The sequence below is a fragment of the Mustelus asterias genome, chromosome 17 (assembly GCF_964213995.1).
Source record: "Mustelus asterias chromosome 17, sMusAst1.hap1.1, whole genome shotgun sequence".
Classification (NCBI taxonomy): Eukaryota; Metazoa; Chordata; class Chondrichthyes; order Carcharhiniformes; family Triakidae; genus Mustelus; species Mustelus asterias.
In genome coordinates, this window is record NC_135817.1 from 68,721,184 (window position 1) to 68,747,250 (window position 26,067).

General features: G+C 41.5%; 1 protein-coding gene across 3 annotated transcripts in view; it reads left to right on the plus strand.

Moving 5' to 3' along the window:
* The window catches only part of cep97 (centrosomal protein 97), an 82,951-nt gene extending 64,549 nt beyond the window's left edge, over window positions 1-18,402 (plus strand). For all 3 annotated transcript variants that reach the window (XM_078232912.1, XM_078232913.1, XM_078232914.1), the window contains 3 exons: window positions 8,803-9,586; window positions 14,446-14,521; window positions 17,572-18,402. In XM_078232912.1, the coding sequence (XP_078089038.1) occupies window positions 8,803-9,586; window positions 14,446-14,521; window positions 17,572-18,255 (1,544 nt within the window). In that variant the 3' untranslated portion in view covers window positions 18,256-18,402. The remainder of the gene's footprint in view (window positions 1-8,802; window positions 9,587-14,445; window positions 14,522-17,571) is intronic.
* Window positions 18,403-26,067: the final 7,665 nt, after the last annotated feature.

Sequence of the window (26,067 nt, forward strand, 5' to 3'; positions counted from 1 at the left end):
AAGTGTTTCTGCAGTCAGTGATTCCAGGATGGAATGCTGCCTCCCTTGTGCAAGGGTGTCACAGAATGGTTGCAGGACATTCTTTTGGGGGAAGGTGAGCAGCCCGAGATTGTGATCCACATTGGGGCCAATGACGAAGGTAGGAAAAGGGGTGAGGCGCTGAAAGCATACTGTAGGGAATTAGGAAGGAAATTGGAAAGCAAAACCTCAAGAACGGTGATCTTGGGATTATTCCTGGCGCCATGCGCTGGTGAGCATAAGCGTAGGAAGATTGAGCAATTCAACATGTGGCTGGAGAAAAGTCGGTGGGAGGGCATTGGATTTCTGAGGCATTGGGACTGGTCTTAAGGCAGGTGGGACCTGTACAACGAAGACTTGTTGCATCTTAATAGGACTGGTACTGACATCTTCACAGGTTTGCTAGTGCTGTTGAAGAGAGTTTAAACTAGATTGGGGGATGGGAACCTGAGGAGAAATTCAAAATGGAGAGGATGACAAATGGAATTATTATATTGCTGTAACAGTGAGCTAACTCACAGAAGGTCGGGACTTTAATGGGGACAAAATGGAAATGGTCATGAGCTTCATGTTTTTAGTGTCCAGATCACCAACAACACTACAGTTAAGAAAGCCCACCAACGCCTCTACTTTCTCAGAAGACTAAGGAAATTTGGCATGTCAGCTACGACTCACCAACTTTTATAGATACACCTTGGAAAGCATTATTTCAATCTGTATCACAGCTTGGTATGGCTCCTGGTCTGCCCAAGACTGCAAGAAACTACAAAAGGTCGTGAATGTAGCCCAATCCATCATGCAAACCAGCCTCCCATCCATTGTCTCTGTCCGTACTTCCTGCTGCCTCAGAAAAGCAGCCAGCATAATTATGGACCCCACGCACCCCGGACATACTCTCTCCTTCTTCCATTGAGAAAAAGGTACAAAAGTCTGTGGTCACGTACCAACCGACTCAAAAACAGCTTCTTCCCTGCTGCCTTCAGACGTTTGAATGGACTTACCTTGCACTAAGTTGATTTTTCTCTACACCCTAGCTATGATTGTAACACTACATTCTGCACTCTCTCGTTTCCTTCACTATGACGGGTATGCTTTGTCTGTAAATCATGCAAGAAGCAATGCTTTTCACTGCATATAAATACATGTGGCAATAATAAATTAAATCAGACTGGGCATTAGGTATTCCAAGGTACATGGTGTTTAGGAAAGTTGAGGAGGGTGGGGGGGGAAGGGAAACCGATATAGACGGATAGGAATAATGCAAAGAGATGAGAGGGGTGAGAGTTCCTGGAATGTGTTCAGGATGATTTTCTGCAGCAGCATGTTTCTGGACCAATGAGAGGACATGCACCATTGGACCTGGTTCTGGGGAATGAGATGGCCCAAGTGAATCAAATATCAGCAGGAGAACATTTAGGGGATAGTGACCATTGTATAAGGTTTAGGTTAACCATGGAAAAAAATAAGGAACAATCCCGAAAAGGGATAATTAATTGAGAGAAATCCAACTTCGATGAGATGAGAATGCATCGGAGTCAAGTGTGTTAGAATCAGATGTTGGCAGAAAAGACTAAACAGTGGGCCACCTTCAAAGAAAAAGTATTGCAGCAGTGTCAAGTTATATTCCCTTGAAGGAGCAAAGTAGGACAAATACATCCAGAGTGCCCTGAGTAATTAGAGAGAAGTGTGCCTACAACAGATGTCAGGCAGAAAATGCAATGCAGAATCAAGCTGAATAAGAAAGATTGGAGGGAAGGCGAAAAAACTAACGAGAAAAGCAAGGAGAGAGCATGAAAAGAGGCCAGCAACTGCAGACCAGTCTGTTTGACTTCATTGGTAAGGGAAACTCTGGGGCGGGCGGCACAGTGGTTAGCACTGCTGTCTCACCAGGGACCCAGGTTCAATTCCTGGCTTGGGCCACTGTTTGTGTGGAGTTTGCACGTTCTCCCTGTGTCTGTGTGGGTTTCCTCCGAGTGCTTCGGTTTCCTCCCACAGTCCAAAGATGTGCAGATTAGGTGAATTGGCCATGCTAAGTTCTCCCTCAGTGTACCCGAACGGGCGCCAGAGTGTAGCAACTAGGGGATTTTCACAGTAACTTCAATGGTGTGAATGTAAGCCTACTTGTGACTAATAAATAAACTTTGAAACTCTGGTTTGGGACAAAGTCAATTGTTACTTAAACAAGTGTAGGATAATTTTGAAGTAAGAGTTTTAACAACACCAGGTTAAAGTCCAACAGGTTTATTTGATAGCAAATGCCATTAGCTTTCGGAGCGCTGCTCCTTCGTCAGATGGAGTGGAAATCTGCTCTCAAACAGGGCACAGAGACACAAAATCAAGTTACAGAATAGTGATTAGAATGCAAATCTCTGCAGCCAACCAGATCTTAAAGATACAGACAATGTGAGTGGAGGGAGCATTAAGCTTAATGTCATTGTGTTTCAGGGCTAATGATTTCTGACAGCATGACTTAAATGGAGAGCGACCCAGTAAAAACGGCCTTTGATAGGTGACAGACGGGATGCTCATGTCAGGGCAATGGCACATGGAACCAAGGAACAAATAGCTGAATAGATTTCAAATTTGCTTAGAGATGAGAAAATAGAGGTAACAGTATTTATTTAGATTGAAGGAAAGTTGAATGTGGTGTTCCACAAGGATCAATATTGGGACTCCTATAATTCATATTAATCTCTTGCACTGAGTGTAACAGTATCAAAATTTGGAGATTATACCAAACTGTGGGGGGAGGAGATGGAAATAGTTAAGACCAGAGAAATATCCAATAATAAGACATTAGAAAATTTGCAGTTAAATAGCAAATGAACTCTTAACATGAATAAATGTGAGGTAGTACATTTGGCAGGGTGAAACAGTAAACAACATCTACACCTCAGAAAAAGAAGCACTTGGTGAGAAGAGCAAAGTGACATAGGGTTAAAGACGAACAAATAATTAAGAACAGTATCACACAGTAGCAAAGAATTTAAAAACAAGCCATCTGATTAAATGGTACACCAGGCTCAAGGAGCTGAATGTGAATAGTCTACTCTCATTCTTATGATTTCTTCTGTGCCTCAAGCAAGGCCTGCTGGGGCAGAGTAGAAGGGGCAGAGTAGAAGGGGCAGAGTAGAAGCATTAATGAGTGCGAGATGGTGTAGAATGGAGGATTTCAGATTTTCAGTCAGGAAGATAGTTTCATAGGCTGGGAAGATTGGATCAATGCCTCTGGATAGAGGCTAAATAGAACAGGAGAGAATTTAAATTAATGGTATAGGTAGTGGGACACCTCGGTATATGGGAGGGGTTAAGAATAAGGATAATGAAGAGCCACAGCAGTCTGAAATGTATTTTCCAAGATGGCTCCTTGACAGTCAACTCTCGAGGCAGCTTCTCAATAGTGCAAGACCATTCTTTGCTGTTTCCCCGCTTACATTCTTTCTTCCATTGTTTAATTTCCCCTGGCTCAAAGTGAAAGTATTTTGGCTTCAACTTCACATTATCTGTAGTTTAAATAGCTTCTATCCATCAGTGTAAACACTCACCCCTGACCTTATCACCTGTGTGAATTCGGATAAGGATCTGTATGTTCTTTCTGCTTCAAATTCCTGACCATCTCTGGATATCAAGGCCACGCTTGTACACTAGACTTAATTTCTGCCACTTTTGCTATATTTTGAAGTCATTTTGATCAGTCTAAACCCTTCTCCCATTGTGACTGAGGGATTTCTACTTCCTTCTGTGCCTTTGACTGATCACTGGTTATAAATGTTTTTTCAACTTCATTTTGATCCTGGCTGGAAACCTATGGTAGTCATGATGTGGAGATGCCGGCGTTGGACTCCTATTCACCAGGGTTGAAATATAAATCTATGCTGCTTCTGGACTTTATAATGATTAAAATGTTGCTGCCATCTTTCTGTCCTGGAACTAATTTTGTACACCACCTGGATCTTCTTTCCCACAGAAATATCTCCATCAGTGTGTCCTTTGATACTCTACTTCAAATGGCTTCTGGACTTCATTCACCATAACTGTTTCCAAACTTTGACAACAGTTTTCAGTGCTCCATGCTAACTTCACACCACCAATGTCAACGCTATCCTACCACCAGAACTCTGACTTTAACTTTGAGCTCCCTCCTAATATCTCCTCTATCTGGTTCCTGTTTATTATTAGGTTTCTCTGCATGCAATGTGACCAGATCTATGTAACTTGTGTTTTCCCTGTTCCAATCATGTGTACTGTTTGCCTTCTGTACTGGACCAACATTTATCACTTCATTTCCCCATCCTAACCCTGAACTTTCATCTTTCTCTAGTTTGACTTCTATCTCTGCTCATGCCCTCTCTGAGCTGATATTGTCCATTAGGTCTACTACTGCACTCGGCTCCATATCCACTAAACTGTTCAGCCGGCCAGCATCCATTTCTGGTCCTCGTGTTCGCTTACATTGTTAACAGTTCTGTCTCCCAGGTACTGTCCCTTCTCTTTTTAAATCTGCTGCCCCTCTTTAAAAAAAAAAACCCGTACCTCACTGGCCTTGCAAACTGTCACCCCATCTCCTCTTCCCTCTCCTCTTTCCCCCTCCTCTTCGAAGTCCTTGAATGTGTTGTTGCTACCCTTATCCATGCTCATCTTTCCCGGAATTCCATGTTTAAATGCCCAAAATCAGTTCTCCTGTTTCTCTGTGTAAGCTGATGACATTGAGCTCTACCTCACCACCACTTGCCAACTTTTCCACAATTGCTAAATTATCAAACATTCACTAATGGGTGAGAGAAATTTCCTCCAATTAATCATTGAGAAAACCAAGCCGTTGTCTTTGGTCCCCACAACATGAATTTGGACAACTACAAGCACTAATTGGAATGGAGGAATATGTGATGTATCCTTAACAGAAATTTTGAGCATGAGATTTCTAGGTACTTTAGAGAGGTTTGCAGCTGTGATAATGGGAGACTTTTCAGTTTTCTGTGGTAGTTTAAAACAAAATGGGAGGTATTTCTGGAGTGCATCCAGGATTGTTTTCTTAATCAATATGTTGCATATATAATTTATTTTTACTGTTCAGTTGTCTACATAAAATTATAGTACCCTATCATTCCTTAACCCAGACCGTTTAAGCAGTGCCACCATGAATGAAAAGCTATCCTTTCTAAAGCTCTAATTATGTTTTTAATTAATAAGTCTACTACTTCCTTTTTCTAGCTGTCATTCATGTGAAGATTTCAAAGTCAGGAATGTTCAGTTCTCAGACTTGCTGTGATTGTCTTCAAAGCTATATCATCATATCCAATTATTTTAATGAATGTCTCTTGTTCCTCATCTTAATTTGTAATGTTTTGCACAATCAAATTTGAACCTTGTATGTTAGCAAGAATGTTGTTGCGTGTGAACGGAAAAGCATACTGAGAGAACAGTGTTTTGATGGGAGTAACTGAAGTTTTTGCAAAGTGGAGGGTTGGAAGTCAACCAGCAGAGCACTGGAATAGCCGAAATTGGAGGTGACAAAAGGATTCAGCAGCAGATGAGTAGATATGTGAATGGAGGCAGGTGGTGTTAGAGTGGAAGTAGATGGTCTTTGTGATTGAAGGTTAGAAACTCAGCTTTGGGTTCATTAGGAAATTGAGAACCATCTGATTCAATGGAGACGGTTGCTGGAGAATGGGATAGAAAATAAGTAGCAAGGTGCAGAATTTGTGACAGGCCAAAGATGGCCTGTTAACAGTTTCTGATATTTAACCAGAGGTAATTGAAGCTTGTCCATTATTGGATGTCAAGGCAAACTGAGGTAGTGGAATGGTTGAGAGATATAACGGAGAAGTACATCAGCATATGCAAACTGACCCATCCATGTCTTTGGCTGATCTTGTCAAGGAGCATTATTTATCTGAGGAATATGATAGGGCCAAGAATAATTCCTTGGAGACACCAGAATTAATGGTACAGATATAGTAAGAGAAGGAAATACATGGACTCTGGGTAGCTAACAGTGAAACCAAATGAGGATGTTTCTTTAGAGCTGGTCAATGGAAGATAAATATTGGGGCAGGACGGAATTATTGACAATGTTGAAAGCACCAGAGTGGTGGAAGAAATAGTGCACCATGGTCACAGAGGATTTGTTTTGTATCTTTGATTAGGACTGTCTCAATGTGGGGGAAAGTAAAATCATGATTGTTGGGATTCAGGTGTGGAGTTGTGGGAAAAACAAACGTGATTTTGACAACATGAACAGGCCTTCAGAGGGAAAAGGGGAGGTTGACAAAGATATGACGGAGAAGTAGAAGATTGTTTTTAGATGGGGGGGGCAATCTTGAATGTTGTATATGTGAATTGTGAAGGCATTTGATGATGTGCCGCATAATTCTAAAGCAGGAAATAAATGAAGAATGCAAAAACGTAATGAAGGATATGTAGTTGATGACAAGAGTATGACGTTTCTCATAGGACATGGAAAGGATGACTGCTGTCCGCCTAATGTTCAGTTGTTTCCCAATGATGTCAAGCAGGCACCATGACAGCAAAGAGAAGTTCATGTGGTTGAGTGAAGTTGCAGAGAGATAGAGCTCAGTTTTCATGTGGAAGTTGTGTTTAGGGATGCCATTAAATGGCAACTTGCAACTGAAGGGAAGCAGGGAGTTGAGGGTGAATACTTGAACTCTGGAAGTTACATACAGGAGCTGAAGGAGCAGGCATTACTGGAGCTATATCAGGTCTTTTGGGGCATGTAGAAATGAAGTACCCATGGACAGTCTCACCTAGATATTGCAAAGTAATAGAAGAATTTGACTCTTGTCAGATTATTTGATCTACTTATCCAGTCAACTGTGTATACAATTTCTAGTCTGTGCACTGGAATGAAAATGAAATCTCTGTTTAAGACTGTAACAAAATAATCTTCTTTTTGAGGGCGGGGGTGGGGGAGTTGGCAAGGCTAGCATTTATTGCCCTTGAACAGCTGCTAATGAGCCACCTTGAATGACTGCTGTCCATGTGTTGTTGGTACGCCCATAAGATATAGGAGTAGAATTTGGCCATTCGGCCCATCGAGTCTGTTCCACCATTCAATCATGGCTGATAAGTTTCTCAACCACGTTCTCCCACCTTTTCCCCATGATCTTTGATCCCTAGTCCTGCTAGGGAGGGAATTCCAGATTTTGGGTCCAGCGATGGTGAAGAAGTAGCAATGTAGTTCCAAAGCAGAATGGTATCGGACCTCACAGAAGAACAGAATCACAGAATGCTACAGTGCAGAAGAGGCCCTTTGGCCCATTGAGTCTGCACCGACGCATGAAATGCCCTGACCTGCCCACCTAATCCCACTTGCCAGCACTTGGCCCATAGCCTTGAATGTTATGGCATGCTAAGTACTCATCCAGGTACTTTTTAAAGGATGTGAGGCATCCCACCTCCACCACCCTCCCAGGCAGTGCATCCCAGACCATCACCACCCTCTGAGTAAAAAGGTTTTTCCTCAAATCCCCCCTATACCCCTCATGTCTCACTTTTAACTTGTGTCCCCCCCCTTCAACTGAGTGAAACAGCTGCTCCCTATCCACCCTGTCCATGCCCCTCATAATCTTGAACACCTCAATCAGATCACCCCTCAGTCTTCTCTGCTCCAACGAAAACAACCCAAGCCTCTCCAACCTCTCTTCATAACTTAAATGTTCCATCCCAAGCAGCATCCTGGTAAATCTCCTCTGCACCCCTGCCCACATCCCCCCCGCCTCCCCTCCCCCAGTGCGTTCATGTCCTTCCCATACTCTGACCAGAACTGCACACAGTACTCCAGCTGTGGCCTCACTAAAGTTCTGTACAACTCCATCATGACCTCTCTGCTTTTGTAATCTATTCCCCGATTGATAAAGGCGAGTGTGCCATATGCCTTTTTCACCACCCTATTAACCTGCCTTTCTGCCTTCAGAGATCTATGGACAAACACGCCAAGGTCCCTTTGTTCTTCAGAACTTTCCAATGTCAGACCTTTTATAGTATACTTCCTTGTCAGATTACTCCTTCCAAAGTACATCACCTCACACTTTTCAGGGTTAAATTCCATCTGCCACTTATCCACCTGTTTGACCATCTCGTCTATATCTTCCTGTAACCCAAGACACACAACCTCACTGTTAACCTGCTGGCCAATCTTTGAGTCATTGGCAAACTTACTGATCCTACCCCCCCACATAGTCATCTATGTCATTTATATAAATGACAAACAATAGAGGGCCCAGCACGGATCCCTGTGGTATGTCACTGGCCTCCAGTCATTAAAGCACTTGGGAAGGGAACTGGAGACGGTGGTGTTACCATGCACCTACTGCCTTTGTTCTTCTACGTGATAAGAGGTTGGAGGTTCGGAAGGTGCTGTCAAGGGAGGCTTGGTGAGTTGCTGCAGAGCATCTTGTTAAGGGTACACATTACCGACACTGGCGGTGGTGGAAGCAGTGAATGTTTAGATTGTTGGAAGGGGTGCCAATTAAGTGGGTTGCTTTGTTCTGGATTGTGTTGAGCTTCATTTGTGTTGTCCTTCAGGTAAGTGGGTAGCATTCAATCACAATGGCTGATTATTTGCTGCTTTGCTATGTATACATAGTTTTGATTTGACTTATTATGAGTTAGGAAGTTCAGGATCCAGTTGCAGAGGGAGGTGCTGAGGCCCAGGCCACGGAGTTTGTCCGGTATCCCATCTGGGCCAGTTGCTTTCCATAGTTACATGAACAACTATGCTTTCATGCTACAAAGCTAAAACATTTTCTCTTTGTTGTATTGTAGAACGTGTAATTCGAATTAACTCGTGGGTTGGAATGAGTGGCCATGGAGACCATTGCCATGCAGTCGAGCAGTTTTCACCAGTTCTTGGACAGACGCCAGGGTATTGTCAAAGTGAGCTCTTCTTGGAGGATGTTCAGACTGATGAAGACAAACTGAATTGTAGTCTTCTCTCTTCAGAGTCTATGTTTATGCCTGTAACCACTGCAATGTCTCCTCTTTCATCTCCCCATGATCTGGGGCTTCCTGGAGATATTCTGGCTCCAGAAGATGAGGTCACATCACCATTGCATTTGGAAACTGGGGCTAAACATGAAGATAGCGATGACCAAAAACATCAGAGGGCTACAAGAGGAACAGAAGAGTATGGAGATTGGGAGGAAAAAGCTAGCGAGAAAAGTAAAGAAATGAGCGGCAGCAAATTTTTCCATGTATCCAGTCCAGTGCAATCTTGTGTCAACTTCACTCCAAGTACAAGCTCAGAGTCAACTGCATTAATAATGAAGCACCATTTCCTGGATGACAGATTGCCTAAATGGGCACCAATAGAAACCAACCAGAATATGGTGGGAGAAGACTCAAAACCAGATAAACCTGGTATATCCAAGACACTTAATCCAGATCCAGAATTTTTGAATGGAATGATTAAAGCAGCCATTAAGATTCAAGCATACTGGCGAGGGTTCTACACCAGGAACTGGAATCAAAAGGCAAAAGAAATACGTTGCGAAATCCGGCTACGTAGAATGCAGGAACATGTAGAATACTTGACTGAAGAAGTAATCAGGTGACTTACTTGAGAGAGGTGTTCTTTTATCCTTCAACTAATCCATATTGCATTTGAGTTAAGTATGTTCCAATTAGAGAGTGAAAATCCAAAGTCCAGTACCAGACTAATAACTAAATATTTGGTTATTCACAATGCTCACTATAGTCTCTATATAATGAACAGAAGTAGGCTTATTAGCCCACTGAAACTGTACAGAGAGATCATGTCTGATTTGTGATCTAACTCCATATACTCACCCTTGCCCATATCCCTTAATACCTTTTTAACAAGTTTTAAAGTTTATTTATTAGTGTCACAAATAGGCTTGCATTATGACTACAATGAAGTTACTATGAAAATCCCCCTAGTTGCTACACTCCGTGCCTGTTTGAGTACACTGAGGGAGAATTTAGCATGGCCAATGCACCTAATCAGCACGTCTATCGGACTGTGGGAGGAAACCGGAGCACCCGGAGGAAACCCACGCAGACACTGGAAGAATGTGCAGACTCCGCACAGTCAGTGACCCAAGCTGGGAATCGAACCCAGGTCCCTGGTGCTGTGAGGCAGCAGTGCTAACCTCTGTGCCACCCCATAACTATCAATCTCAGATTTAAAGCTGAGAATTACTCGAGCACAAATTGCCATTTGCAGATGAGACTTCCAAACTTTGCATATGGATATATTTCCTAATTTCATTCCGAATGTCTGGCTCTATTTTTCTAGTTTCTCGATCTATTTTTCTATACTACATCTCCTTGGCCTAAGTTCCTCAACTAGCAAGAATACTTAATGAAAGTACAAATTAGGAAGAAGAGTAGGCCACTTGGTCCCACCCTCGAGCATGCTCTGCTGTTTAGTAGGATCATGGCTGATTTTTCACCTCCTTGCCTACCCAAATAACCTTTCACCCCCTTGCTTATCAAGAATCTATCTTGCCCTGCCTTAAAAATATTCAGACTATGCTTCCATAGCCTTTTGACAAAGGGAGTTCTAAAGACTCCTGAGTTTGAGAGAAATTTTTTTTCCTCATTTCAGTCTTAAATAGACGACCCTTTATTTTTAAACAGTGATCCCCTAGTTCTAGATTCTTCCATAAGAGGAAATATCTTTTCCATTTCCATCCTGTCAAGACCCTTTAGAATCTTAAAGGTTTCAATCAAGTTGCCTCTTACTCTTCTAAACTCCAGTGGAAACAAAACTAGCTTATCCAACCTTTCCACAAAACATTCCTAGTATTAGTCTAGGATACTTCTTCTGAACTGCCTCTAATGCATTTACATCCTTCCTTGAGTAAGGAGACCAATACTGTTCACAGCATTTCGGAAGTGGTTTCACTAGTGTGCTGTACAAACTGAAACAAAACCTCTCTTTTTTATGTTGAATTCCTCTCTCAAATAATAATGTTCTATTAGCTTTCCTAATTATTTGTCCCTGCATAATAGCCTTTTCTGATTGCACTAGGACTCGCAGATCCCTCTGCATCACAGACCTCTACCTTTTTAATTGTCTTTTACTCTCTCTATTTACCCCATCTACTCCCCTTAATGTGAAAACTTTGATCAAATTGTCCTTAAACCTTCGAAATTCTGGGAAATACAACCTTGGAGTAATCTCTCTCTATAATTTTAATCCTTGGAGACTAGGTATCATTCGAGTAAGTCTATGTTGCCCTCTCCAATATCAATCTCCTAAGTGGAGCAGCTCCCAGGGCTTTGCATAGCTGTAGTATGACTTCTACATCCTGTCTCTGCCTTCTAGTCCTCCATACATAAAAGCATCTCTTTAGCTTTTTGGATTATTTCCTATTCCTTTTCACACATTTTAGTGACGTATGTACTTGAACCCCTAAGTTTTTTGGACCTCTACTGTTTCCCACTTTTCACCATTTAGAACCAGGTTGTCCAACCCTTTTGCTTAAGAAGCCAAGTTTAATTTTTTTTCATTCAAAGGGCCGATTAGCAAACTTTGTGAAAAGGTTTGGCACAACATGAAACATAAATTTCAAAAAAAATTCAAGTATAAAGGAAAGGAAGAACGTGCTAAACAAAATAAAATAATGTTGTTATGGGGAAACAGGACTCAGCAGAAACTTTGATGCAGTACAGAAATTTTATTCAAGTGTGTGCACAAGAAGAGCTCAGGCTTCCAAGGTGGCAATAGAAACTCTGACAAAATGCATTCCATGCTATACAGATATACACAGGAGAGTGTGCTCTTCGTCACATTTTCCCCCTTCCTGAGTTCCACTGTTATCTACTCTAGTATCAACACACTATATCTATACACTAAATTACTGCTATTCCAAACTAAACCATGTTCCATTCCACTGTAACAATGTCAAAGCAGTAAGTTGATGACTTTTTTGAAAAGTAATTAATAAAGGTGTCTATCAGAGTGAGAATAAGTGTCTGGCTCAATCCCAGTCTCAGGACACTCATTCACTCTCCTTTACTCACATCCACGACATGAATGGATATGAATGTGTTGTTCTGTTGGGGATAGGGTGAGACAGGGCCTGGAGACTGGGAGTGAGACAAACTTCTGCTTGCTCTCTCGCTTGCGCGCATTCTCAAAGGGTCGTGAGTCTGGAATTCACTACCCGAGAGTGTGGTGCATGCTGGGATTTGGAGTAAATTTTAGGAGAGGTGGACAAATTTTTAAATAGTAAGGGCTTGAAGGGTTATGGTGAATGGGCAGGTGAGTGGAGTTGAGGCCGAGATGAGATTAGCCATGATTGTATTAAATATTTGAGCAGGCTCAAGGGGCTATTTTGCCTACTCTTGTTCCAAGTGCTTATGATTCTTGCACCCACCAGGCGCTGCTGATTTCCCCCCCCCCCCCCCCCCGCCTGTAATATATATTGAGATCAAAAAGGAGGAGGTATTGGAGTTCTTGAGCAACATTAAGGTAGACAAGTCCCCAGGGCCTGATGGAATATTCCCCAGAATACTGACAGAGGCAAGGGAAGAAATTGCTGGGGCCTTGAGAGAAATCTTTATATCCTCACTGGCTACCGGGGAGGTCCCAGAGGTTTGGAGAATAGCTAACATTGTTCCTTTGTTTAAGAAGGGTAGCAAGAATAATCCAGGTAATTACAGGCTGGTGAGCCTTACATCAGTGGTAGGGAAATTATTGGAGAGGATTCTTCAAGACAGGATTTATTCCCACTTGGAAATAAGTGGACGTATTAGTGAGAGGCAACATGGTTTTGTGAGGGGGAGGTCGTGTCTCATGAACTTAATCGAGTTTTTCGAGGAAGTGACTAAGATGATTGATGAGGGTAGGGCAGTGGATGTTGTCTACTTGGACCTCAGTAAGGCCTTTGACAAGGTCCCTCATGGTAGACTGGTGCAGAAGGTGAAGTTGCGTGGGATCAGAGGTGAGCTGGGAAGGTGGCTCGGTCAAAGAAGACAGAGGGTAGCAGTGGAAGGGTGCGTTTCTGAATGGAGGGCTGTGACAAGTGGTGTTCATGATGTGGAGATGCCGGCGTTGGACTGGGGTAAACACAAAGTGGTGTTCCTCAGGGATCAGTGCTGAGATCTTTGCTGTTTGTAATATATATAAATTATTTGGAGGAAAATTAACTGGATTGATTAGTAAGTTTGCAGACGACACAAAGGTTGGTGGATTTGCGGACAGCGATGAGGACCATCAGAGGATACAGCAGGATATAGATCAGTTGGAGACTTGGGCGCAGAGATGGCAGATGGAGTTTAATCCGGACAAATGTGAGGTAATGTATTTTGGAAGGTCTAATACAGATAGGAAATATACAGTAAATGGCAGAATCCTTAAGAGTATTGATAGGCAAAGGGATCTGGGTGTACAGATACACAAGTCACAAAGTGGCAATGCAGGTGGAGAAGGCAGTCAAGAAGGCATACGACATGCTAGCCTTCATCGGCCGAGGTATTGAGTTTAAAAATTGGCAAGTCATGTTGACGCTTTATAGAAGCTTAGTTAGGCCGCACTTTGAATATAGTGTTCAGTTTTGGTCGCCACACTACCAGAAGGATGTGGAGGCTTGAGCGGGTACAGAAAATATTTACCAGGGTGTTGCCTGGTATGGAGGGCATTAGCTATGAGGAGAGGATGGAGAAACTTGGTTTGTTTTCACTGGAGTGACGGAGGTTGAGGGGAGACCTGATAGAAGTCTACAAGATTGAGAGGCATGGACAGAGTGGATAGTCAGAAGCTTTTTCCCAGGGTGGAAGAGTCAATTACTAGGGGGCATAGGTTTAAGGTGCGAGGGGCAAGGTTTAAAGGAGATGTACGAGGCAGATTTTTTACAGAGAGTAGTGGGTGTCTGGTTGCTGGGGGGAGGATATGGAAGTGACTTTTAAGGGGCCCCTTGACAAGTACATGAATAGAATGGGAATAGAGGGATATGGTTCCCGGAGGGATAGGGAGTTCTAGTTAAGTCGGGCAGTATGGCGGTGCAGGCTTGGAGGGCCGAAGATCCCCCCCCCCACCGAAAGCCTCTCTTCCTCCTCAGCAGACTCCGACTCATCACTCCACGCATTCACATACATGTGTGGTAACCCTAATTTAGACTTCATTACTTTTTCCCTTATTCTGAAACCACCTAATAATTTACTATTTCCACTTACTCTGCTATTTAATATGGAACTATTCCATTCTCTATCACTATCTAATATTCTGACTTAATGTACTTTACTCTTTTCTACTTCTATGTGCTGATACCCATACCCACCTCCTTCCTCCCGAATTTAATTTAAACTGCCCCAACCATCAGTGAACGAGGACACAGGTCACAGTTCTGTTGAGGTGCAACCTGTCCCTTTTTAAATAGGTACTTTCCCTTAAATGTTTTAATCTTCTTTTCATTTTGTCCTATGTTTGGATCTTTGCAGATGGAGGAAAGAATGTGAAGAAGAACGCATTCAAAGGATGGTGCAAGAAGAGGCTGTAAAGTTTTTATGGGACCAGGTAACTTTTTGTGCTTGTGTTCTTATGAGTTGATTATCACAGAAGTAAATAGATCTATTCCCATTACCAAGTATGTGTTTTATGAAATTGAGAATTGTCAGTCAAGGGCCATGGCATATTATACATCACTCCAAATGTGTAAAGAATAGAAAAGGGAGTTTATAGCAGCAATAATCAAAATAGTATCAATAAAATAGAAGTTTTGACTTATCCAATATTAATGCTTCATTGAGAAAAGATCCATGTAGTGTTGAAACTTGTGATAAAAACATACCTTAAAACAAAACTGTGAATTATTTTGTCTGAACAGAGGAGGCACAAAAAGCAACTATATAAATATATCATTACAGTCTGAATTGCATCCACAAGCTCTGATCCAATTATTCTCCAGCCTCCAGCACAGTTTGACCTGAACACTACACCTGATTGACTCCCATGTACTAGTTCAACTGGAAGTCCTTGTAAAACCCTGGTCCGTATGGTTCAAAGGCTGACCATATTGATATAGGATCTTTTGAGTCATGTTCACCAACAACCATGCTCCATCTGAAGTCCTCGGATATAGCTATCATCGACAGGGTGCACGTCTGTGAACACTCTGGCACAGAATCTCCAGAGACTCCCTTCTCCAAACCCTTTCAACACTGTCAACACTAGAACAACAGCAGTGTTTTGACCAATTCATAATCCATTGCCCTTCCTGTCCAATTTTATAACACTCACTGTAATGCTGTGTAAATCAGTGATAGACTAGTGATTGGACCACGAGTGGCCCTCCATCATCTCAGCGGGCCACAAGATTGAAGTTGAGCTTGACCCCATGAATAAAATTAAATACATTTAATATACTCTAAATAGTTCATAATGAGTTATAGAAAATGCTTAATCATTTATAAGTCAGTAAAAGTATAGCAGAGCATTTAGAAAGCAGTGCAGGATCAGACTGAGTCAGCATGGATTTATGAAGGGGAAATCATGCTTGACAAATCTGTTGGAATTCTTTGAAGATGTAACTAGTAGAGTTGACAAGGGGGAGCCAGGCGATATCGTATATCTGGACTTTCAAAGTATTTGATGAAGTCCCGCATAAGAGATTATCGTGCAAGATTAAAGCGCATGGGATTGGGGGAAAGTGTATTGAAATGGATAGAAAACTGGTTGACAGAAAAGAAAGAGTAGGAATAAATGGGTGCTTTTCAAATTGGCAGACTGTAACTAGTGGGACGCCACAGGGATCGGTGCTGGAAGCCCAGCTATTCACAATATGCATTAATGATTTGGATGAGGGAACAAAATGTAACATCTCAAAGTTTGCAGATGATACCAAGCTGGGTGGGAGGGTGAACTGTGACGAGGATGCAGAGATCCTTCAGAATGATCTGGACAGGTTGGGTGAGTGGGCTAATTAATGGCAGATGCAGTATAATTTGGATAAATGTGAGGTTATTCACTTTGGAAGCAAAAACGTGAAGGCAGCTTACTACCTGAATGGCTGTAAATTGGGAGAGGGGAATGTGTAGCGGGACCTGGGTGTTCTTGTGCACCAGTCACTGAAGTTAAGCAGGCGGTAAAGAAGGCAAATGGTTTGCAGGCTTTCATTGCGAGAGTTTTCGAGTACAGGAGCAGGCTTGTGTTGTTCCAATTGTGCAAGACCTTGGTGAGGCCATACCGAGAGTATTGTGTGCAGTTTTGGTCTCCTTTTCTGAGGAAGGATGGTCTTACTCTTGGGAGTGCAGCGAAGGTTTACAAGGCTGATTCTGGGGATGGTGGGACTGATGTATGAGGAGAGATTGACTAGGTTAGGATTGTTTTCGCAGGAGTTCAGACAAATAAGGGGGGATCTCGTAGAGACTTATAAAAGTCTAACAGGACTAGACAGGGTAGATGCAGGGACAATGTTCTGATGGTGGGGGAGTTCAGAACCAGGGTCACAGTCTGTGGGTGGCACGGTGGCAGTGGTTAGCACTGCTGTCTCACTGCACAGAGACCTGGATTCAATTCCTGGCTGGGGTCACTGTCTGTGTGGAGTTTGCACACTGTCCCCATGTCTGCGTGGGTTTCCTCTGGGTCCTCCGGTTCCCTCCCATAGTCCAAAGATGTGTGGGTTAGATTGATTGGCCATGTTAAATTGCCCCTTAGTATCAGGGGGACTAGCTAGGGTAAATGCATGGGGGTATGGGAATAGGGCCTGGGTGGGATTGTGGTCAGTGCAGATTCGATGGGCCAAATGGCCTCCTTCTGCACTGTAGGATTTGATGATTCTATTCTATTTAGGACGGTGGTGAGGAGACATTTATTCACTGAGTGGTGAGCCTGTGGAATTCATTACCACAGGAAGTAGTTGATGCCAAAACATTGAATGTATTCAAGAGGTATAGCTAGGTATAGCACTTGGGGCGAATGGGATCAAAGGTTATGGGGGAAAAAGCAGGATTAGGCTATTGAGTTGGGCGAGCAGCCATGATCGTAATGAATGAGGGAGCAGACTCGAAGGGCCAAATGTTCATAAGATATAGGAGCAGAATTAGGCCATTCGGCCCATTGAGTCCACTCCACCATTTGATAATGGCTGATATATTTATATATTAATATATAACTGTCATTAACTTCAAATGGTAAAAATAAAATAAATATTTACACTTGGGACACAGCTCTCGCAGTCAATGTTGTGTGCACTCAGCATGCAGCTCATTTCACTTGCCCTTGCCTTGCATGCGTATCACTTCAGTCATACTGGTAGGAGAAAAACTTAAGTGGACAGAAATCAGCAGAATGTGGCAACCCTGTGGGTGGGCAACAGTCAAACAGTTGTCTTGTGGGCAGCATGTAACTTCCAGGCCACAGGTTGCCCACCACCAGTGTAAATCATTACACGAGTTGAAAATTTTAACATCGGACCTGAGCTCAGCCCATTCATTATTAGATGTCAACATCCAATGAATATTCAATAATCAAAAGATAGGTATACATTTCACCCCATGGACCTCAATACAGTATTTGGAGGGGATGTCTTTTTAAACTAGTGTTTTGATCTTTTTCTTTTAATGCAGGTTCGGGGTCTCCAGGAATGGCAGATGTGCATGACCCAGAAGCAAAATGCAGTATCGCAGTCAGACACAAAAGAATCTATTCTCCCACAGCCTATGTTTATTAATTCACCTGAATGCACACCACAGTCAGTTCTCTTGAACAACCACCTAAGCCCAACCTCCGGGCAAAATACTCACTTGGCATGTTCAATGCAAGAATTTCCTGATTCTGGCTTTCAGTCTTCAGATGTCACCCACAATTGTCTCAAAGCTTCGCTGAATTCTCTTCAGAGTTCTTCAGGGAGCACAAGCACAGTTGTAGAAGTCTCCTGTGAAATTCTAAAAAAAGACTACGAGTGTTTAACTAAAGAGCTTGGGGAGCCAGAAGCCTTAGACTCTCACGAAGAACACAATAAAGAAAACTCTAACAGTGAACAAGACAGCAGCCTTATACAGCAGTATCTCGATTCAGTAAAACAGCTAGATGCTGCAGAGGATGAACCAAATTTTAGCAGGACGGAATGCAGTAGCAGCAATGATGTTTGCCCCTTTAGTGCTTCAGTGGAAATGTCTGGAGATAGCAGTACCAGGATTCCAGAAGACCTCTGTCAAGCAGAAGAATGTGTCATTGAAACTGACATTGTCGACTCTGTAGACCTCCAAGGAAAAAACCATGAGGAAGTCCCTGAGGCACTATTAGATTAATAGTTAACTGTAGTCGGTTAAGAACAGTGCTGATAAGCTCTTTTTTTTTGTCAATGTGCATACATATGTGAAAGCAAAATGTTACGGCCTAAATGTGTTTTGAATGGTGCAAAAATATCACATTTAAAATAAAATATTATGATCATTAAACAATATGCATTTTTCAAAAGCTCTTTAAATATCAGATTTAAATGTAATTCTAACAAGCAATTACTACTTTATTTAATTTTTCTTGATCTGCATTCCAGCTAGCAATAATTTGCAGTCTCCAGTGGCTACAGTCTTGGGCTTTTAAAAAAATAGCTTTTACACCTTTTATGAAGAATAATGTTTCCTCTACTTTGGGTTTTGAGTCATATCCTGGTTCAGAATCTGCATGCGTCTCTTTCCCCTCAGCATGATGGCATGACTGAGATTATCAACTGAAGTATGATGAGTATGAAATTGTATCCCAGCCTAGCAAAACATTGAAGTAGCAATCTCGAATGTGATCAGTTTATTATCTTGTTATCTGATCGTGGCTTTTATTGATGAAAACATATTCCTTGCTATTGCAACAATATTTCTGTGTATGAGGTAATGCTCTTGTCAGACAGATTCAGCACCACTCTACCTACTGGAATTAACCTCAGGTAGTTTTGATAGATTTGAACTACCATAATTTCACAAATATTCTAATTTACCCTGTGGCAAACATTTGAGTGCCACAAGGATTCTAACAGTTAACCAATAGCTGAGATAATATCTGTTTTAGTAGCTAATAGGGAGTTTTGTTTTAAATGTAAAAGTTATAAGTGTGACTAATCGTGTGCATTTTATAGCATTGCAGAGTAATTTGTATATCCATCCTTGGGAAAGAGCAAGATTTATTGAGCCTTCAAACCAAAAATTAATGAAGTTTACTAATGCATTGGTTTTGAGATGCAGACCAGGAAATGCCCAGATTTGATCACTAATCTTAAAAGCTGTAGTGGACATTATCATAAAATTTAGCATTTCTTTATTTAAATTATAATCCTGATCATTATTCCATAATCCTTACTTTGTGTGTCTCTGGGCATCAGGTGAAGATGAAACCAAACACTGTCAAATAACCTGCCAAGCTATTGTTATCTGGCATCACATGTGAAAACGACTAAGCTATCCGAGCCTGTGAAATGGATTCTGTATTGGTCACTACTTTTGGCAGTGAGATGGGGGAAATGACTTTTCTGGAGAACTACTTTTGTGGAATTATGGTAGAAGGAAAAGCAAAATAGCCTGGTTATGCCCTGCACTATTATATCCAATTATGTGTAGCCATATGATTAGGAGCAATTTCTTGTGAACTTCATTATAAATTTTGATGTGTAGTATGGAATGTGTTACTAATCTGACCTCCTAATGGGTCTATTTGCTATTGAACTTGGATATAGAGATTGGAACCGAAGGAAATATTGCTAACACTGGAAAAGGTTGCATCCCTTATTTGCGTAATTTATAGTTTAATTTTCTGTTAAAATAAAAACTTGCATTACTAGGGGATTGTTGATAAAGTGCATGGAATACATATCCTTGACACTTCCTGACATAAAGGAGTGTTTATTGAAAGTTGTGACAAATACTAACTAACCACTAAAATATGCATGTAAATCTTGCCCAGATATATTGCATTTTTCAACCAGATTGCATTTTACACTGGCTGTTTAAAGAAATGAAATAATATCCTAAGTATAAAGTGACCAGTTACTTGGTCTAAACTGGGTGCACATTTTTAGTGCCAACTCTTGCATTCTATCAAACAATACAACATTCATTTTTGGTCTTTGCTTATTTTGTGTTGGTTCAAGGAAATGTAAATGTGATTAATTTAAATTCTGTAAACCCGAATATTGTCTGTGTAATTAATAAGAATTGATAATAATGTGGAAGAAGAGTTGGAATGGACAGTGTTCTGTCACTGAGAATTCCAAATCTTCCACATGCAAGTTTTATTGTTATTGGTCCTGCTTGGAGGGATTTGATATTTGCCTCTTCCTGGAACAAATACATGATCCTCAGATTTGTGCATATTTCAATGAAAATGCTCTGCAGGACCCAATGAAGACAAAGATATGATAATTGAATTCCAAGAGTTAATTGTCTCTTCAAATCATTTTTGTAAAATTTCAAAATAACTAGTAGATTGATTTCTATCCTTTTCAAATGTTTGCCTAAACATTAATGTTTTTCATATTTATGTACAGTACATTGTTTTATTGTTGTGGGTACTTGAAATGAATATTTGGAATAATTTTGTTTGTTGATCAAATTACCATTGATCCTTAAGTTATTGAATATCAGCTGTACAATAATAAATCTGTTTTGTTAGATAATATATATTTTTAATGAATTTACTTTTTTAATTTAATCTAATTTGACACTGCTGTGAGTGGCTATGCTAATGTTCTTTGGGACATGAAGCTTTCTCAATATTGTCAACTGGAATCACATTTGTCTTAAAATTAAGTAATAAAGCCTATGATCCAGAATCCAAAGTCTTAAAGTAGAGCTGATAAAATTCACAAGCAATTTATGAATTTACAAAAGACTTGTACCCTGTTCCCAGAATTAAATTTATAGCGTGAGTCTGTATGTATATCTAGCTGCCCAATACTACCATCGCCCCATGAATTCTCAGGTCTTTTGTTATGTAGAGAGATAATTGCAAATTGAAACTAAAATGCAAGTTGCATCAGATGAAAAGCAAAAACGAATTACTGTTTTAGATGGATATGTATTTGTGATGTGTATCCACCCAACATTAGCTTTTATCAAGTTTAGCACTGTCCACATTAGCACATTGTTTCTCCTCTGATTATTTTGAAATTCAGCTTAATTATTTTGATAAATTTAGCTATTCAAACTGATAACCTAGTCTGTGATGTGAGATAAACATTCAAACCAAAGCCAAAATTATCTTGTGGATGAAAGTTAATAAATTTGAAGGACCTAGTTGGAACATTGTCCCTGGTATCTAATGCTACTCTGTCGGTAAAGACCAAAAGAAAACTATTCTCTATCTGAATCGGAGTCCCCAGCACCTTGAGCAATATTAATGCAGTTTCCAACAGTTGACCCAAAACTGCTTCAGTAATTGTCAAAAGTTAAGAGATTTTAAGGTTTTGGTTTTATTTAATGTTTTCATTCTGCAAATCACAATTTGTTTCCGTATTAATATGCTGATGTGCAAAAGGAAAATGCCTGGTACTGCATTTTGCTTATCTTTATAATTAGGCTTCCATATAATTATGTGCATTCTTAATGAAAACTCAAATAAGTTTACTTCCCCCGCCCCCAAGTGTCTCCTAGCAATGTCACTGGGGAAGATTATCAATTGTGGCTGCAGCTTTTCAGCACCTGCTGTGAATTAGTCCTTTTGCATGTTTCAGGAGAGTTATCAAAGATACTGGGGCTGATTTACCAGATCTTTGCTCCCATGGAACATCAACATCCTGGCATAAAGGCTTGCAAAATGGATTAGAGACTCATTTTGCTGGCTCTCTGCTCCTTTGTTGTTTCAAGGAATCAGTCGGGTCTGCATCTTCAATAGGTATGAGCAGGAAGAAGCATTCATTCCTAGACCTCTTGAATCTCTTTCTTCCTATGACCAACAATGAGATGCTCAGAAGCTGATGGTTGGTCTTGTGCCAGGGTCTATCTCAAACTATAGCATTCTTCAATGGTAGATGGAGTGCCACCAGGATACCAGTTAATTCCCAAAACCTGGGAGCATACCTATGCAAGAGTGTGATTGGGCCAAGATTACAATCTGCCCACCAAATTTAGTTACAGCTCAACTTGAACAAGGACAACACATTTCATCCAAAACCCTGACCTGAAAATTGGCTCCACTATTTATTTCTTGTGCAAGTATAAACTATTATTTCTATCTGAAGGGCAAGAGTGTGATCTTGTTTACTGTTCACATTATATTTATTTGAATACTTTTTGTACTTTTTTGTATAATACTTTAATACTCAATAAAATTTTGTGAACTTTTGTCATTTCCCTTTTATTTGATTTCCACTCATTTTGTAGTCTCCAGAATCCCACTTTAAAATCAATGGATGAAAGTATTGTCAGGGTTTCAAAGTATTGTCAGGCCAGAAACTCCAATGTATTTCATGAAGTTAGCCTAGCGTAGGTTTTGTACTTTGAATTTGGCACGGGTGAGCATAAGGTGTTTCACTCCAGGTATGATTCAAGTTAGTCTCTAGGAAGCTTTTATCAAACAATAATTATAAAAAAATAATAACTTTTACCAATTACAAAAAACAACCACAATATTGTATAAACCTTAACAGCTAATGATATTGTTCCAAATCAAAACACCCTCTAACATACACCCCTTTCTAGGCTTGGCACAGAAAGCAAGTGCGTTCAAGCTGCACTTGCAGCTTTTCAACACCTGCTGTGAATTAGTCCTTTTGCATGTTGAATTAAAATGCTGAGGCTTTCCGGTCCTGGAATTTTCAGCACATCGAGAGAGAGATAAATACATTGCTTTCTTCTAGCAAGCAACCCACCGACAGCAGGAGTTTCAACACCAGGGAGAAAGCACTGCTTTCGGTCTGCAGTCCAAACAGTTTCTGACAAAAACTAAAACCTTGGATTTTTCCTGTGGAGGAAAAAAACTGTCCAAAGGCAGCATCTTACTTGTCAATCATGCTCAACCCAATAATTCCAAAAGGGCGTTAAAACTCCAGGACACTATAAACAAGATGCCAATTATAGTACTTCAGCAATGATTAGAGGACCAAGGCTCAGACATTATGGCAACAATAAAACACTGGAGTCTTTTTGAAGAAACTGCAGCGAAACACGATTAAAATACTTTTCCTAAAGGCACAGTATCATCATGGAATAGTTACCCATTTGAACATGAACATGAAAACAATATATTTATTCATAGCCTTTAAGTTTCTGTTAAATAGCCAGCTGCAGTGTTTCCGCCTTCTTTAATGTGAAATTGGAGTGGTGTTGGAATTTACCTGACATTTGTGTTTGTACAAAACTGAGGCAATATGTCACCATATCTGACACTGATAGTGAGAATGATAAAGTTAATTTTTTCACAAGTGTAGACTCTTAATCTGTAATTTCTTATGAACAGAATTGAAGAAGGAGCAATAAAGGCAAAGAAAACATATGTGACGGGCAGTATAACAATCAACAAAGTGCTTAAACAGAAGCAGGAAGAAGTTAATTCATATGAGACAATAGCAGACATGAGATAATTAAAGACTGAAAAGATGCTGTTTCAGCTTAATCTGGATCACCTTGGTGTCTTCCTAGAGATGTGAATACGAGGCACTTGCATGCACTTGACATATGTTATCACATTTAACTAATGTAGTTCATTGTGTTTGCTCAATGTGGGCCTGAAAAATGATTTTGCTCAGTAACAGGACAGACAGGGTATTAGAAATTCTATAGTTATATGTCCAAACATAGATTGGAATATCCCTAGGGTAAGGGGATTGGATGGGGAGGAGTTTGTTAGGTGTGTTCAGGAGGGTTTCCTGACGCAGCATGTGGACAAGCCTACAAGAGGAGAGGCTGTACTTGATCTGATACTGACCAATGAACCTGGACAGGTGTCAGATCTCTCAGTGGGAGAGCATCTTGGGGATAGCGATCATAACTCTATCTCCTTTGTGCTTGCATTGGAAAAAGAGAGGATCAGGCAAGCTAGGAAAGCGTTTATATGGAGTAAGGGGAAATATGAAGACATAAGGCAGCAAATTAGAGGAGTGAATTAGAAGGAGGTATTCTTGGGGAAATCTACTGAAGAGAGGTGGCAATTTTTCAAGGAATGTCTGTCTAGAGTTCTACAGGACAACGTTCCGAGCAGACAGGGAGGAGCTGGTCGGTTAAAGGAACCATGGTGCACGAAAGCTGTGCGGGACCTAGTCGAGAAGAAAAGGAAAGTATACAAAAGGTTCAGAGAGCTTGGCGAAGATAGGGATCTAGATGAGTATACGGCTTGTAGAAAGGGACTAAAGAAGGAAATTAGGAGAGCCAGAAGGGGTCACGAGAAGGCCTTGGCAGGTAGGATTAAGGAAAATCCTAAGGCGTTCTATAAATATGTGAAGAGTAAAAGGATGAGACGTGAAGGAATAGGGCCCATAAAAGGTGAAGGCGGGAAAATTTGTACGGAACCAGTAGAAATGGCAGAGGTGTTTAATGAGTATTTTGCCTCTGTTTTCACAGAGGAGAAGGACCTGGGTGGATGGACTTGCGGGCTTGCGGTGGACTGAAAAGATTGAGTATGTGGAATTTAACAAAGAGGTTGTGCTGGAATCTTTGAATGGCATCAAGATAGATAAGTCGCCGGGTCTGGATGGGATGTACCCCAGGTTACTGTGGGAGGCGAGGGAAGAGATTGCAGAGCCTCTGGCGATGATCTTTGCGTCGTCGATGGAGACAGGGGAGGTGCCGGAGGATTGGAGGATTGTGGATGTGGTTCCTATTTTCAAAAAGGGGAATAGGGATAGCCCAGGGAATTACCGACCGGTGAGTCTAACCTCAGTGGTTGGTAAGCTGATGGAGAAGATCCTGAGGGACAAGATTTATGAGCATTTAGAGAGGTTTAGTATGCTCAAGAATACTCAGCATAGCTTTGTCAAAGGCAGATCGTACCTTGGTGGAGTTCTTCGAAAATGTGACTAAACGCATTGACGAAGGGAAAGCGTTAGATGTGGTTTATATGGATTTTAGCAAGGCGTTCGATAAGGTCCCCCATGCAAGGCTTCTAGAAAAAGTGAGAGGGCATGGGATCCAAGGGGCTGCTGCCCTGTGAATCCAGAACTGGCTTGCCCAAAGGAGGCAGAGAGTGGGTATAGATGGGTCTTTTTCTAAATGGAGGTCGGTCACCAGTGGTGTGCCCCAGGGATCTGTTCTGGGACCCTTGCTGTTTGTCATTTTCATAAATGACCTGGATGAGGAAGTGGAGGGATGGGTTGGTAAGTTTGCCGACGACACGAAGGTTGGTGGGGTTGTGGATAGTCTGGAGGGATGTCAGAAGTTACAGAGGGACATAGATAGGATGCAAGACTGGGCGGAGAAGTGGCAGATGGACTTCAACCCAGATAAATGCGTAGTGGTCCATTTTGGCAGGTCAAATGGGATGAAGGAGTATAATATAAAGGGAAAGACTCTTAGTACTGTAGAGGATCAGAAGGACCTTGGGGTCCGGGTCCATAGGACTCTAAAATTGGCCCCGCAAGTGGAGGAGGTGGTTAAGAAGGCGTATGGTGTGCTGGCCTATATCAATCGAGGGATTGAGTTTAGGAGTCTAGGGATAATGATGTAGCTATATAAGACCCTCGTCAGACCCCACTTGGGGTACTGTGCTCAGTTCTGGTCGCCTCACTAGAGGAAGGATGTGGAAAAGATTGAAAGGGTGCAGAGGAGATTTACAAGGATGTTGCCTGGATTGAGTGGCATGCCTTATGAGGATAGGCTGAGGGAGCTCGGTCTTTTCTCCTTGGAGAGACGTAGGATGAGAGGAGACCTAATAGAGGTATATAAGATGTTGAGAGGCATAGATCGGGTGGACTCTCAGAGGCTTTTTCCCAGGGTGGAAATGGCTGCTACGAGAGGACACAGGTTTAAGGTGCTGGACGCTAGGTACAGGGGAAATGTTAGGGGGAAGTTTTTCACACAGAGGGTGGTGGGTGAGTGGAATCGGCTGCCGTCAGTGGTGGTGGAGGCAAACACAATAGGGTCTTTTAAGAGACTCCTGGATGAGTACATGGGACTTAATAGGATGGAGGGTTATAGGTAGGC